General features: G+C 43.2%; 1 protein-coding gene across 1 annotated transcript in view; it reads left to right on the forward strand.

The window, feature by feature from the left end:
* Positions 1–2,066: 2,066 nt before the first annotated feature.
* The window catches only part of pcp4a (Purkinje cell protein 4a), a 46,976-nt gene continuing 36,135 nt past the window's right edge, over positions 2,067–12,907 (forward strand). Inside the window, exon 1 of the mRNA XM_010904382.4 lies at positions 2,067–2,345. Within this exon, the coding sequence (XP_010902684.1) occupies positions 2,337–2,345 (9 nt within the window). The 5' untranslated portion in view covers positions 2,067–2,336. The remainder of the gene's footprint in view (positions 2,346–12,907) is intronic.

Consider the following 12,907-nt stretch of genomic DNA (forward strand, 5'->3'; position numbering starts at 1 on the left):
CATGTCTCTTCATGCTCTCCACAAGAATTACTGGTGCAACCCCAGGAGCTCACTATGTTTATATTACATCACCATTTTTAAGTACCTGGTTTCATCCATCCACCTATTCAAATATTCACCACGTAAAAGCAGTACATTCAGTATCAGTCCTGACAGTAGGGACTCCATGAGAGGCTATTCACGTGTTGCCTTTTACCACGCACAAACACACTCAGCCTGTCATAGGGGAAGGTACATAAATACACTGATCCCTATGTACGTTTACTACATATGCCTTTTTTGCTAAGTTTGCTCTGTAACCAATTTTATTTTATATTGGCATTACCACAGAATACATTATAGAAATGATATCTCCAAGACAGTGGCAATTTGAAGAACCTAAAAAGTGATGCATTTCAATTAGCACCTTCAAAACAGTGACTAAGGATATCTGAATTTGAGGTAGTGATAGTGCTGTAGGAAAATCCTCCAGTGTTGGTCACCAGTATCTCCAAATTGTAACCGCCAATTTAGTTATTATGAGCTGTTTATGCAAAGTACAGGTCCATCAATTCAATGTAATCACATAACAATTAGACCTGTGTAATGAACACGGGGACCAGGGGTTTGAGGTTCCAATTGCGGAACGCAACTGTCGGCTTATTGGCAAAGGTACAAAGGGATGAGGCACAAACAAAATGAGAGAGCCAGGTACGGTAACCGGTGATCAGTCAAAAGGCGACGGTACAAGTAAGGGCAGGCAGGCAGGATAGTCCACGGGGCAGGCAGGTAGTTCAAGAGGCAGGCTTCTATACACGGAGACAGGACACCAGGCCAGGAATCAACAATTAGCTAGAGAGCGATACGAAAGCTTGGCAGGTCCACTACGAACAATACCTCACACCTGAGTGGTGGTGGAGATCTGGCAAAATTTGAGAGAGACAATGGAGCGCAGGTGTTTAATATGCCGGTGATTGAGATCTGGATTGTGAGCTGTGTTCAGGTGCACTGCGTTGTGAGAGCGCAGTGGTGGCTGGTAAAGGGCACGAGGGGGAGGAGCTGGAGCAGGAACGATGCGAGGACCTCACAACCTGTACCTATAGAATTGTACTTTGGAATTAAATAACAAACATAAATAATAGAAATGATTTGCTTTTTTCAAGTATCTGTAACGATAAAATCTGTATCTCTACAAGCAATCCAAGTAAATCCATGTGCAGAGTGACTCTTAAAACAGAAAAAGGAGGGACAACTGGCTAATAGTTGAACAGTCGACAGATTCTCCCTGCTCTTGTATTAAAGATGAGATTGATTTTTTAACTGCACTTCAAAGTGTTCCAAGAGGAGCTGCAGCCTGTAGACTCACTGGTATCTGGGCTCCAGAGAGAATTTGAGAGAACAAGGGAAGAGAGGGAGAGAAAGAATTGGGTCTTCCCAATGGAAACTGGTTTCCAGGTTGCTGCTGGGGAAAAAAACATAACAGCCTACAACCAACCAGTGAAAATGCATAGCAAATTTGTATTCCTTACAATTAATGAAGCAGTATTGATAGTGTGGAACTTAGCCGTGTTAGCATTATGATTTAACAAACATTACAGTCTTGCAGCGCAGGAATTATTTTATTTTGGTTTTAGCCTGCATCCAGTCTTGACTAGTGTCCTCACTTAGAATTCAATCCATCGAAATCAATATAAGCGCTTGTGCAATGTAAATCGTTTTTGCCTCTGTAAGTATCCTACACAAGCTGCGTCTTTCTCTTCATCGATGAGGCAGGCTGACTTAACAGAGTTCTCTTTTCGTTTTACGAGTTGTGAAAGCTGACTTGATAATCAGAGTTTACTATATGGTTAGGTAAAAACAATGGCAACGTTGATATTAGAAAATAAAAACAGCATAAAATATTTATACTTATTTTCGTGTCTGGTAAAATAAATAGTAAATCGAGCGGTATTATGGCTACATGTGTGTACATTTCCTATTCCCAGTTAACATCGAATGACGTGAGGCACCGTACATTTCATGAAAACACCTGGGTAGAGTGCAGTGACTACAGTACCGGCCGTTTGGTTGGTTTGTTATAACGAACAGACGTTCAAATAACTTAAAAAGGATATGTGTGTGACTATAATCGATATTTGAGCTCTGAGCAGAGATTTGAGTTGAGGATGTGCAGACTGAATTCCTATTGGTTTAATGAACGAGGTGACATAAAAGGTTTTTTCCACGTAGTATAGGCAAAAACCTCCCCTCTATAAAGGACGCAGCGCAGACATCGTTGACAGGACTGCGTACTGGTGACAAGTGTATCCCACGTGAAGTACTGGAATCATCGAGGTGACCCACTACAATACATTAACATGAGTGAGGTATGTGTTCCTGCTTTACTTTAAAACGCTTTTGAAGTTTATTGCGCTCGATTGAAGAAACGTGGGCTAATAAACGCATTGATGGGTACTCAGCTGCGGTTACTAAAAAGCCAGGATTCCAACCAGGACCGCGAGCACATCGTTTATAAGTTTTACAATTTTGATATAAAAATGCATGTTATTTTGCTGACGCATTGATATTAAACGATTTTGCCAGCATATTTTTTTGATGTCCATTCAGTCCAAAAGGTTTTTGTCCTTAGATTTATGCTCGTGGAGTTTGTTCATTAAAGTTATTGAGAGAATACACTTTACAAATGTAGACCACACTTACCACACGCATGAACCAATATCAAAAACCTAGTCACATTTATTTTCCATTCGGTGATTTCAACGTAGCCTATCGGTGTACAAGGAATTGTCTAGAAGTGAAACCATAGATCTACATACTAATTTACTTAAAATTAGGGCTTTTAAACGTTTTCAGCATAGCATGTTTATTCTGTCTTTATATAACAGTTGTCATACTGCATAGGCATGCTTGTTCATGTCTCATTTAAGTGCATCGTTAACGTGGTTTTATTGCCATTATGGACACTCAAGTTTTTGTCACTTTATGTAGAGGAAGAAAGACAGGGAGCCTGAACCTGAGCAAGCATTCCATAAGGGAATAGTCTCTGTGTTTATCCTTTGATAAACAACATTATTTATTAAAGGAGTTGAGCCATTGCATTTAAATTAAAGCGAAATCCAGCATGAGCAGTGTATGTTTTAGATGAAGTGGAGGTGACTGTCCTAGACAGTCTGCCAATCAACTGAAAACCTCAGTCAGTTATGCCATTATAACCATGTAATAAATTATCATGTTTTAGTTGAAAGCAATGGGTACCTGTGGTTATAAGGCTGAATGAAAATTGAAAATTTAAAAAACTGAAAATTCCAGCTATCCCAGAATACCCTATGTAAATGCTGAGCGTTTGCAAAGAGCACATCCTACAGTCACTGAATAATTTAAGGCATGCTGCTGACCCATTGAAATAACATTCTGTTCTGTCACTGCATCCACAGAGTAGGTGGGAATGGAAATAAGTGAGGTCCCCAATCTGAGACCTTATCAGTCGCTTTTCCTCAGAAACAATGAGGAAATCAGGAGAATTTTCAATTTCTTGCCTGGTGTATAGGTTAGCACAGTGGCACTATTTCAACATAATTGCTTTCTGTCAATGGAATCCAGAAGCAGCTTTATGTGAAGACGGGACAGCCTGAGAGCGTGAGAGAGAGAAGAAAAGAGTATGATAAAGACAGACAGTGAGATACAGGGAGTGAACGACTGAGAGACACATACTGGGTGTGGCATATCACGCCAGTCCTTTGAGCTCTGCAGCAGTGCCTGCCCTCTTCACAGCTGCCCCCTTAACAAGCCAAGCTCGCTTGACAGGTGGTCCAGTGGAGTGACTCTGTCAGTGGCTGCCTCAGTCTGTTGTGGAGCGAAGTCTGTACTGGCTAACTTTTTCACATTTACATCCTTAGTGGTGCATGTATAGGTTTGATAGAAAGTGAGAGCCATGGCAGCTGGTGAAATAGATTATATTTTCACTACCTGTCTTTAGATTAATCTGGTGTTCCGGGAGAATACAACAGAGATGCTTTTGGACGTTGATTCAACACTATTTAAACCTTTTCTCTGAATGAATTGATTGGTTGAACAGCGCAGAACTTCTGTTTTAATTATCAGGATCATGGAGTAAGAAAAAGGCTTTTGTTGATGTACCATTTTCCCACATCAACAAAATCTGCTTTGTATACTATACTGAAGATTTGAGTTAATTAACTGAGATATGACAATGTTTCAATGGTATATGGTACTGCATGAAAACATGATTTTATGAATAAGATATTACTAAGTGGAATCCTGCAACGAGGATATTAATTAGCTTTCCATCCCTATGACTTATATGCCTTGGAGGAATCAAGGCCTTATAGAGGCTCAGTGAATTCATAATTAAATGGAAATCAATGCCAATAGTCTCCACTCCCACCTACAGTACTACTATAATTTTATTTTATGTTCATTAAGTTCCTCACCACTTTTTTACTCTGCAGAAATGTTTTACTCACTACCTTTTTAGTCTCTTACCAGGATTCTACTTGAGGGCCTATATCGACGCCTAAATGAACTCACTAATGTATGGGCCCTTAACAGTAATGAAAACCTTGGTATGGTTGTCAAGATGGAGTCCATTGGGTACTGTATCTGAGCTTGTGACAATCCCACAATCAGACTACATATATAATGTGAGCAGAATATAGGTTGTATGTTAGAGAATCAGAATCCTCTCTGAAAATGAGATCACATAACGTAGACCCTGTGTTAGGCTCAGTTAGAGGAATTGTTGGAACTGTTACAACTGTCCACCCTGCAGCCTCCTGTCTGGGGATTCTGGAGTTGTCAGTGGTTTGGCAAAGCAGCATGGTAATCTTAAGTATATGCCAGTATGTTTTTGTAAATACATCTGTACATGCACTAAGGCCATCTGTCAGGCCACTGGTAATCTCATTCCCAAATGTGTGGCCTGGTAGAACACTTTGACCAACCAGGCCTTCATTAGCCATTAATATAAAATGAAAAATTCCTGTGCTGATAGGCAGTGGGTTAATCGGGTCAGTCTACTGACCATTCATTTCCCACAACTTGTTACCCTACATGTTCTGTGCACCCAAGCACCAATTGCTGTTGTAACATTGCTGTGGGACAGCTGTGTGAGCATACGGTGCAGACAGCTATCTCACTAGTACTGACTCATGGCATAACACAATTTCTTTGGCTAGGTCAGTCTTAATGATTTGGGGGATAGAAATTAGACCCTATTCATTTACACTGCTTTCATCATTTCCTATTGACTTATTTTTTAAACCTTGTTCATTATGATAAAAATGTATCTACAAAGAATAATAGGAATTGGTTAGGCCCCTAGTTACTTCATTAGAACTGGGGCACTAAGTCATAATTTTGAGACACAGCAACCATCCCTTTGTTGCCAGGCTACATTGGAACGCTCTCCACAAACCAGATATTAAGCAGATTTGTCCAATAGTTGCCAGGTAGAATTATGTTACAGGTTAATCTCATTCAACAGCCATATACACCGATCAGCCATAACATTATGACCACCTGCCTCATATTGTGTGGGTCCCCCTTTTACCGCCAAAACAGCCCTGACCCATCGAGGCATAGACTCCACTAGACTTCTGAAGGTGTGCTGTGGTATCTGGCACCAAGACGTTAGCAGTAGATCCTTTAAGTCCTGTAAGTTGTGAGGTGGGGCATCCATGGATCGTACCTGTTTGTCCAGCACATCCCACAGATGTTAGATTGGATTGAAATCTGGGGAATTTGGGGGCCAAGTCAACACCTTGAACTTGTTTTGTTCCTCAAACCATTCCTGAACCATTTTTGCTTTGTGGCAGGGCACATTATCCTGTTTAAAGAGGCCAATGCCATCAGGGAATACCGTTGCCATGAAAGGTTGCACATGGTCTGCAACAATGCTCAGGTAGGTGGTACGTGTCAAAGTAACATACACATGAATGCCAGGACACAAGGTATCCCAGCAGAACATTGCCCAAAGCGTCACACTGCTTCCGCCGGCTTGCCTTCTTCCCATAGTGCATCCTGGTGCCATGTGTTCTACAGGTAAGTGACGCAGAAGCACTCAGCAATCCAGGTGATGTAAAAGGAAACGTGATTCATCAGACCAGGCCACCTTCTTCCATTGGTCCTCCGTAGTCCAGTTCTGATGCTCACATGCCCATTGTAGGTGCTTTCAGCAGTGGACAGGGGTCAGCATGGGCACCCTGACTTGTCTGCGGCTATGGAGCCCCATACGCAACAAACTGCGATGCACTGTCTGTTCTGACACCTTTCTATCAGTATCAGCATTAACTTTTTCAGCAATTTGAGCTACAGTAGCTCATCTGTTGGAACGGACCACACGGGCCAGCCTTCACTCCCCACATGCATCAGTGAGCCTTGGCCGCCCATGACCCTGTCGCCGATTCACTGCTTTTCCTTACTTGGGCCACTTTTGATAGGTACTGACCACTGCAGACCGGGAACACCCCACAAGGGCTGCAGTTTTGGAGATGCTGTGACCCAGACGTCTATCCATCACAAATTGGCCTTTGTCAAAGTTGCTCAGATCCTTACGCTTGGCCATTTTTCCTGCTTCTAACAGATCAACTTTGAAGACAGGATGTTCACTTGCTGCCTAACATATCCCACCCACTGACAGGTGCCATGATAACGAGATTATCAGTGTTATTCACTTCACCTGTCAGTGGTCATAATGTTATGGCTGATCAGTGTGTCTAGTCTTGATGAGACGCTTGGGTTGATTATAGATTTTTTGGTACCAGTTTTGAGGTAATTTCAGGAAGGCTGCTTTTACATTATTGGAATTTAAATGGAATTGACACCAACCTTCATATCTGTGGGCTAAAGTGCCTCATGTTGGTGAGACAGTTTTAATTGTGTCAGATTTTTGTCAAATTTGTAACATATGTGGTAATGAAGGAACTTTCGTGTGGCTTGATTTAACCATATTATGCTGTGATGGTGTTAGGTCAGGCATGGGCAGCTGGCAGCCCGCGGGCCGCATGTGGCCCCCACCCCCTCTTTGTGCAGCCCTCAGATTAATTTTGAAAACAGTAAAATGATATACAGTGAGGGAAGAAAATATTTGATCCCTTGCTGATTTTGTACATTTGCCCACTGACAAAAAAATGATCAGTCTATAGGTTTATTTGAACCTGTGTCCCCCTCCCATGCATGGTTAGTCTATTGGTCTCACCAGCTGCTATGTGAACTTCAGCATTTATTTCAGAAGAGATAAAACTTTTTGAACACCTGTAGTCTGAAGATTTCATCCCGGTAAGTAACAGCAGTCAGGCTACAGTTGGCTAACATGTGGAGGTCTGTGCAACCTTCCAAGGATACAGTGAGGGATAATTTTTTTTGATTCCATGCTGATTTTGTACGTTTGCCCAGTGACAAAGAAATGATCAGTCTATAATTTTAATGGTAGGTTCATTTGAACAGTGAGAGACAGAATAACAACAAAAAAATCCAGAAAAATGCATGTCAAAAATGTTATGAATTGACTTGCATTTTAATGAGTGAAATAAGTATTTGATCCCCTCTCAATCAGAAAGATTTCTGGCTCCCAGGTGTCTTATACAGGTTACGAGCTGAGATTAGAAGCACATTCTTAAAGGGAGTGCTCCCCTAATCTCAGTTTGTTATCTGTATAAAAGACACAGAAGCAATCAATCAGATTACAAACTCTCCACCATGGCCAAGACCAAAGAGCTGTCAAAGGAAGTCAGGGACAAGATTGTAGACCTACATAAGGTTGGAATGGGCTACAAGACCATCGTCAAGCAGCTTGGTGAGAAGGTGACAACAGTTGGTGTGATTATTCGCAAATGGAAGAAATGTCAATCCCCCTCGGTCTGGGGCTCCATGCAATATCTCACCTCGTGGAGTTGCAATGATCATGAGAAAGATGATGAAACAGCACAGAACTACACTGGAGGATCTTGTCAATGATCTCAAGGCAGCTGGGACCATAGTCACCAAGAAAACCATTGGTAACACACTAAGCCGTGAAGGACTGAAATCCTGCAGCGCCCGCAAGGTCCCCCTGCTCAAGAATGCACAGAATGTACAGGCCCGTCTGAAGTTTTCCAATGAACATCTGAATGATTCAGAAAAGAACTGAGTGAAAGTGTTGAGGTCAGATGAGACCAAAATTGAGCTCTTTGGCATCAACTCAACTCGCCGTGTTTGGAGGAGGAGTAATGCTGCCTATGACCCCAAGAACACCATCCCCACGTAAAACATGGAGGTGGAAACATTATGCTTTGGGGGTATTTTTCTGCTAAGGGGACAGGACAACTTCACTGCATCAAAGGGACGATGGATGGGGCCATGTACTGTCAAATCTTGGGTGAGAACCTCCTTCCCTCAGCCAGGGCATTGAAAATTGGTCGTGGATCGGTAATCCGGCATGACAATGACCTAAAACACTTGGCCAAGGCAACAAAGGAGTGGCTCAAGAAGATGTACATTTAGGTCTTGGAGTGGCCTAGCCAGTCACCAGACCTTTGTGAAAAGCTCTAGGAAGAGTGGTGGTATTTCTGAACTTCTTCCATTGCGAAATGATGGAGGAGTCTGTGTTCCTAGGAACTTTCAATGCTGCACAAATTTGTTGGTATTCTTCTCCAGATCTTTGCCTTGACACAATCCTTTCTCAGAGCTTGATGGAATATTCTTTGTCTTGGTTTTTGTCACTGTCAACTGATTTGGAAAGCCTGTAATGCAAAACAGACTTTCCAAATAATGTCGAATCAACTGATTTGTCTGCAGTTGGACTCCAATGAAGTTGAAACATCTCTAGGATGATCAATGGAAACGGGATGACTCTGAGCTCAAAGTGTCATTGAGTGTCATGTCATGCCAAGTGTCATTGCAAAGGTTGGAATACTTTCAGTTTGCAAATATACACTCACCTAAAGGATTATTAGGAACACCTGTTCAATTTCTCATGAATGCAATTATCTAATCAACCAATCACATGGCAGTTGCTTCAATGCATTTAGGGGTGTGGTCCTGGTCAAGACAATCTCCTGAACTCCAAACTGAATGTCAGAATGGGAAAGAAAGGTGATTTAAGCAATTTTGAGTGTGGCATGGTTGTTGGTGCCAGACAGGCTGGTCTGAGTATTTCACAATCTGTTCAGTTACTGGGATTTTCACGCACAACCATTTCTAGGGTTTACAAAGAATGGTGTGAAAAGGGAAAAACATCCAGTATGCAGCAGTCCTGTGGGCGAAAATGCCTTGTTGATGCTAGAGGTCAGAGGAGAATGGGCCAACTGATTCAAGCTGATAGAAGAGCAACTTTGACTGAAATAACTCGTTACAACCGAGGTATGCAGCAAAGCATTTGTGAAGCCACAACACGCACAACCTTGGGGCGGATGGGCTACAACAGCAGAAGACCCCACCGGGTACCACTCATCTCCACTACAAATAGGAAAAAGAGGCTACAATTTGCACAAGCTCACCAAAATTGGACAGTTGAAGACTGGAAGAATGTTGCCTGGTCTGATGAGTCTCGATTTCTGTTGAGACATTCCGATGGTAGAGTCAGAATTTGACGTAAACAGAATGAGAACATGGATCCATCATGCCTTGTTACCACTGTGCAGGCTGGTGGTGGTGGTGTAATGGTGTGGGGGATGTTTTCTTGGCACACTTTAGGCCCCTTAGTGCCAATTGGGCATTGTTTAAATGCCACGGCCTACCTGAGCATTGTTTCTGACCATGTCCATCCCTTTATGACCACCATGTACCCATCCTCTGATGGCTACTTCCAGCAGGATAATGCACCATGTCACAAAGCTTGAATCATTTCAAATTGGTTTCTTGAACATGACAATGAGTTCACTGTACTGAAATGGGGCCAACTGACCTTACTGCCCCCTGTTGTATCTTCTCCTATCCTGTCCTAAAACCCATTGATCTGCATCTGGACAGACAATAGATGTCCCCTATGCAAATACCAGATCCCCCACATTCCTGTACCTATCTTAACAGTGGGACTCAGTCCTTTACTCAGAGAGAATACATTGTATAAAGAAATTTCCACAACACCCCCACATTCACCAGATCTCAACCCAATAGAGCATCTTTGGGATGTGGTGGAACGGGAGCTTCGTGCCCTGGATGTGCATCCCACAAATCTCCATCAACTGCAAGATGCTATCCTATCAATATGGGCCAACATTTCTAAAGAATTCTTTCAGCACCTTGTTGAATCAATGCCACGTAGAATTAAGGCAGTTCTGAAGGCGAAAGGGGGTCAAACACAGTATTAGTATGGTGTTCCTAATAATCCTTTAGGTGAGTGTACATTAACTAGCATCAGACCCAGTGTACTTTTAATAACATTTTGTCCAGGTGATGATGTAGGATGTGCAGGCAAAAATAGTTAAGCATCTTCCATGCTCTCCCCCGATTTGTGAGCAAAGTAGAGCAGGAGAAATAGAAAAATGTCACAGCTATAGACTGAAATAGTGACGCTTCATAATCCTCATAAAACGTTGTGCGGAAATCTGAAAGGTTTTTTTTGGGTTATTTTACCATAAGGGGACTTTCAAATCCACTTCAAATGAGGTCTGTTTTTCATGTAGGCTTACATCATCTTTGCCCTATGATAACCCTGTAAATATCTAATTTTATTTTATCAATATCTTGGCTTATATTTAGCTTATCTGTTTTAGGGTGAGTGAAATGGTGGAAATCTGTTGACAGACTGGATTTACATCAGTATCAAAATGCCAAGGTAGGATAAGTCTAAACAAAACTCATATTTAAAGTGGATCTGAAAATAATGAATGGAAAAAGTAAATGCTGAAATTACCCAAAGAGCCCATTCCAGAATTCGATGCAGGGTGTAATGGGTATTATGATGCATCAAACATTGCTCTTAGTTGACATAAGGGCAACAGGTCTGTAGTTGTTGAGAATTTGGGTCTGGATCTGGGATTTTGGGGGATAGGAATTATCCCTACACATTTCCATATTTATGGGATCTGGTAATAGTCCAAGGACATTAAAGTGATATTTCGTTTATTATCATGGTGTACCTATATATCTAGTTTTCCACATACTTTTGTGCTGAAGCATCATCCAAAAAGTCCTGGATTTTTGGTCAGTTCCATTTTGGAGATTTATTTGTCTGGTTGTTTGCACAAGCAATATACTGAAGTGATCTACTTCAGCCATGGTATGTTAAGTGTTATTCCCCTGAAATGGTCTAGCCATGTCATATTTTGTTTCTTGATTCAAGCCTTTCTCCATTATAATTAGGAGGCTGTCCAGTTTTAGGGAAGGGTGCTGCACAACTTTGCTGAATGGTTTTCAGTGTAAATAATTCTTCTACCCCTTTCGAGCCATCTCTGTGATGCGCCGTTCAACCTCTTATCAAATTGGTTGCTCAATCATGTGTTAGCCAGCACACATTGTCTGTATGTTATTACTTCCAGTTAGTTTTTCCGACAACATGCAAAATGAGCCTTCCCAACAGCTTTACTGCGACATTAATACATATTTGACTAACCTATAGCCCCCATCTCCCTAAATAAACTAATTAATTAACTGCAACTCGCAGAATGTTTCAGCAATATCAAGTTATGGCACTGCTAATGCTCATTGTCAAACCAATGATCAGTTTTTTTCCACGGTCATCTCACTAGAGTTTCAACAACTAGTCTATAAAGTCATACCATACCATCTTCTTCCGCTTATCCGGGGCCGGGTCGCGGGGGCAGCAGTCTAAGCAGGGATGCCCAGACTTCCCTCTCCCCAGACACTTCCTCCAGCTCTTCCGGGGGGACACCGAGGCGTTCCCAGGCCAGCCGGGAGACATAGTCCCTCCAGCGTGTCCTAGGTCTTCCCCGGGGTCTCCTCCCGGTGGGACGGGACCAGAACACCTTCCCAGGAAGGCGTTCCGGAGGCATCCGAAAAAGATGCCCAAGCCACCTCAGCTGACCCCTCTCGATGTGGAGGAGCAGCGGCTCTACTCCCAGCTCCTCCCGGGTGACCGAGCTTCTCACCCTATCTCTAAGGGATCGCCCGGCCACCCTGCGGAGAAAGCTCATTTTGGCCGCCTGTATCCGGGATCTTGTCCTTTCGGTCATGACCCAAAGCTCATGACCATAGGTGAGAGTAGGAACGTAGATTGACTGGTAAATCGAGAGCTTCGCCTTGCGGCTCAGCTCTTTCTTCACCACGACAGACCGATACATCGACTGCATTACTGCAGAAGCTGCACCGATCCGTCTGTCAATCTCCCGTTCCATCCTTCCCTCACTCGTGAACAAGACCCCTAGATACTTAAACTCCTCCACTTGAGGCAGGCACTCTCCACCAACCTGAAGTGGGCAAGCCACCCTTTTCCGACTGAGGACCATGGCCTCGGATTTGGAGGTACTGATTTTCATCCCCACCGCTTCACACTCGGCTGCAAACCGTCCCAGCGCATGCTGAAGGTCCTGGTTAGAAGGGGCCAACACGACAACATCATCTGCAAAGAGCAGAGACGAAATTGTGTGGTCCCCAAACCTGACACCCTCCGGCCCCTGGCTGCGCCTAGAAATTCTGTCCATAAAAATTACGAACAGAACCGGTGACAAAGGGCAGCCCTGCCGGAGTCCAACATGCACTGGGAACAAGTCTGACTTACTGCCGGCAATGCGGACCAAGCTCCTGCTTCGGTTGTACAGGGACCTGACAGCCCTTAGCAAAGGACCCAGGACCCCATATTCCCCAAGCACCCTCCACAAGATGCCGCGAGGGACACAGTCGAATGCCTTCTCCAAATCCACAAAACACATGTGGATTGGTTGGGCAAACTCCCATGAACCCTCCAACACCCTGTAGAGGGTATAGAGCTGGTCCAGTGTTCCACGGCCCGGACGAAAACCACACTGTTCCT

This window comes from Esox lucius, chromosome 7 (genome assembly GCF_011004845.1).
Source record: "Esox lucius isolate fEsoLuc1 chromosome 7, fEsoLuc1.pri, whole genome shotgun sequence".
NCBI classification, from domain to species: domain Eukaryota; kingdom Metazoa; phylum Chordata; class Actinopteri; order Esociformes; family Esocidae; genus Esox; species Esox lucius.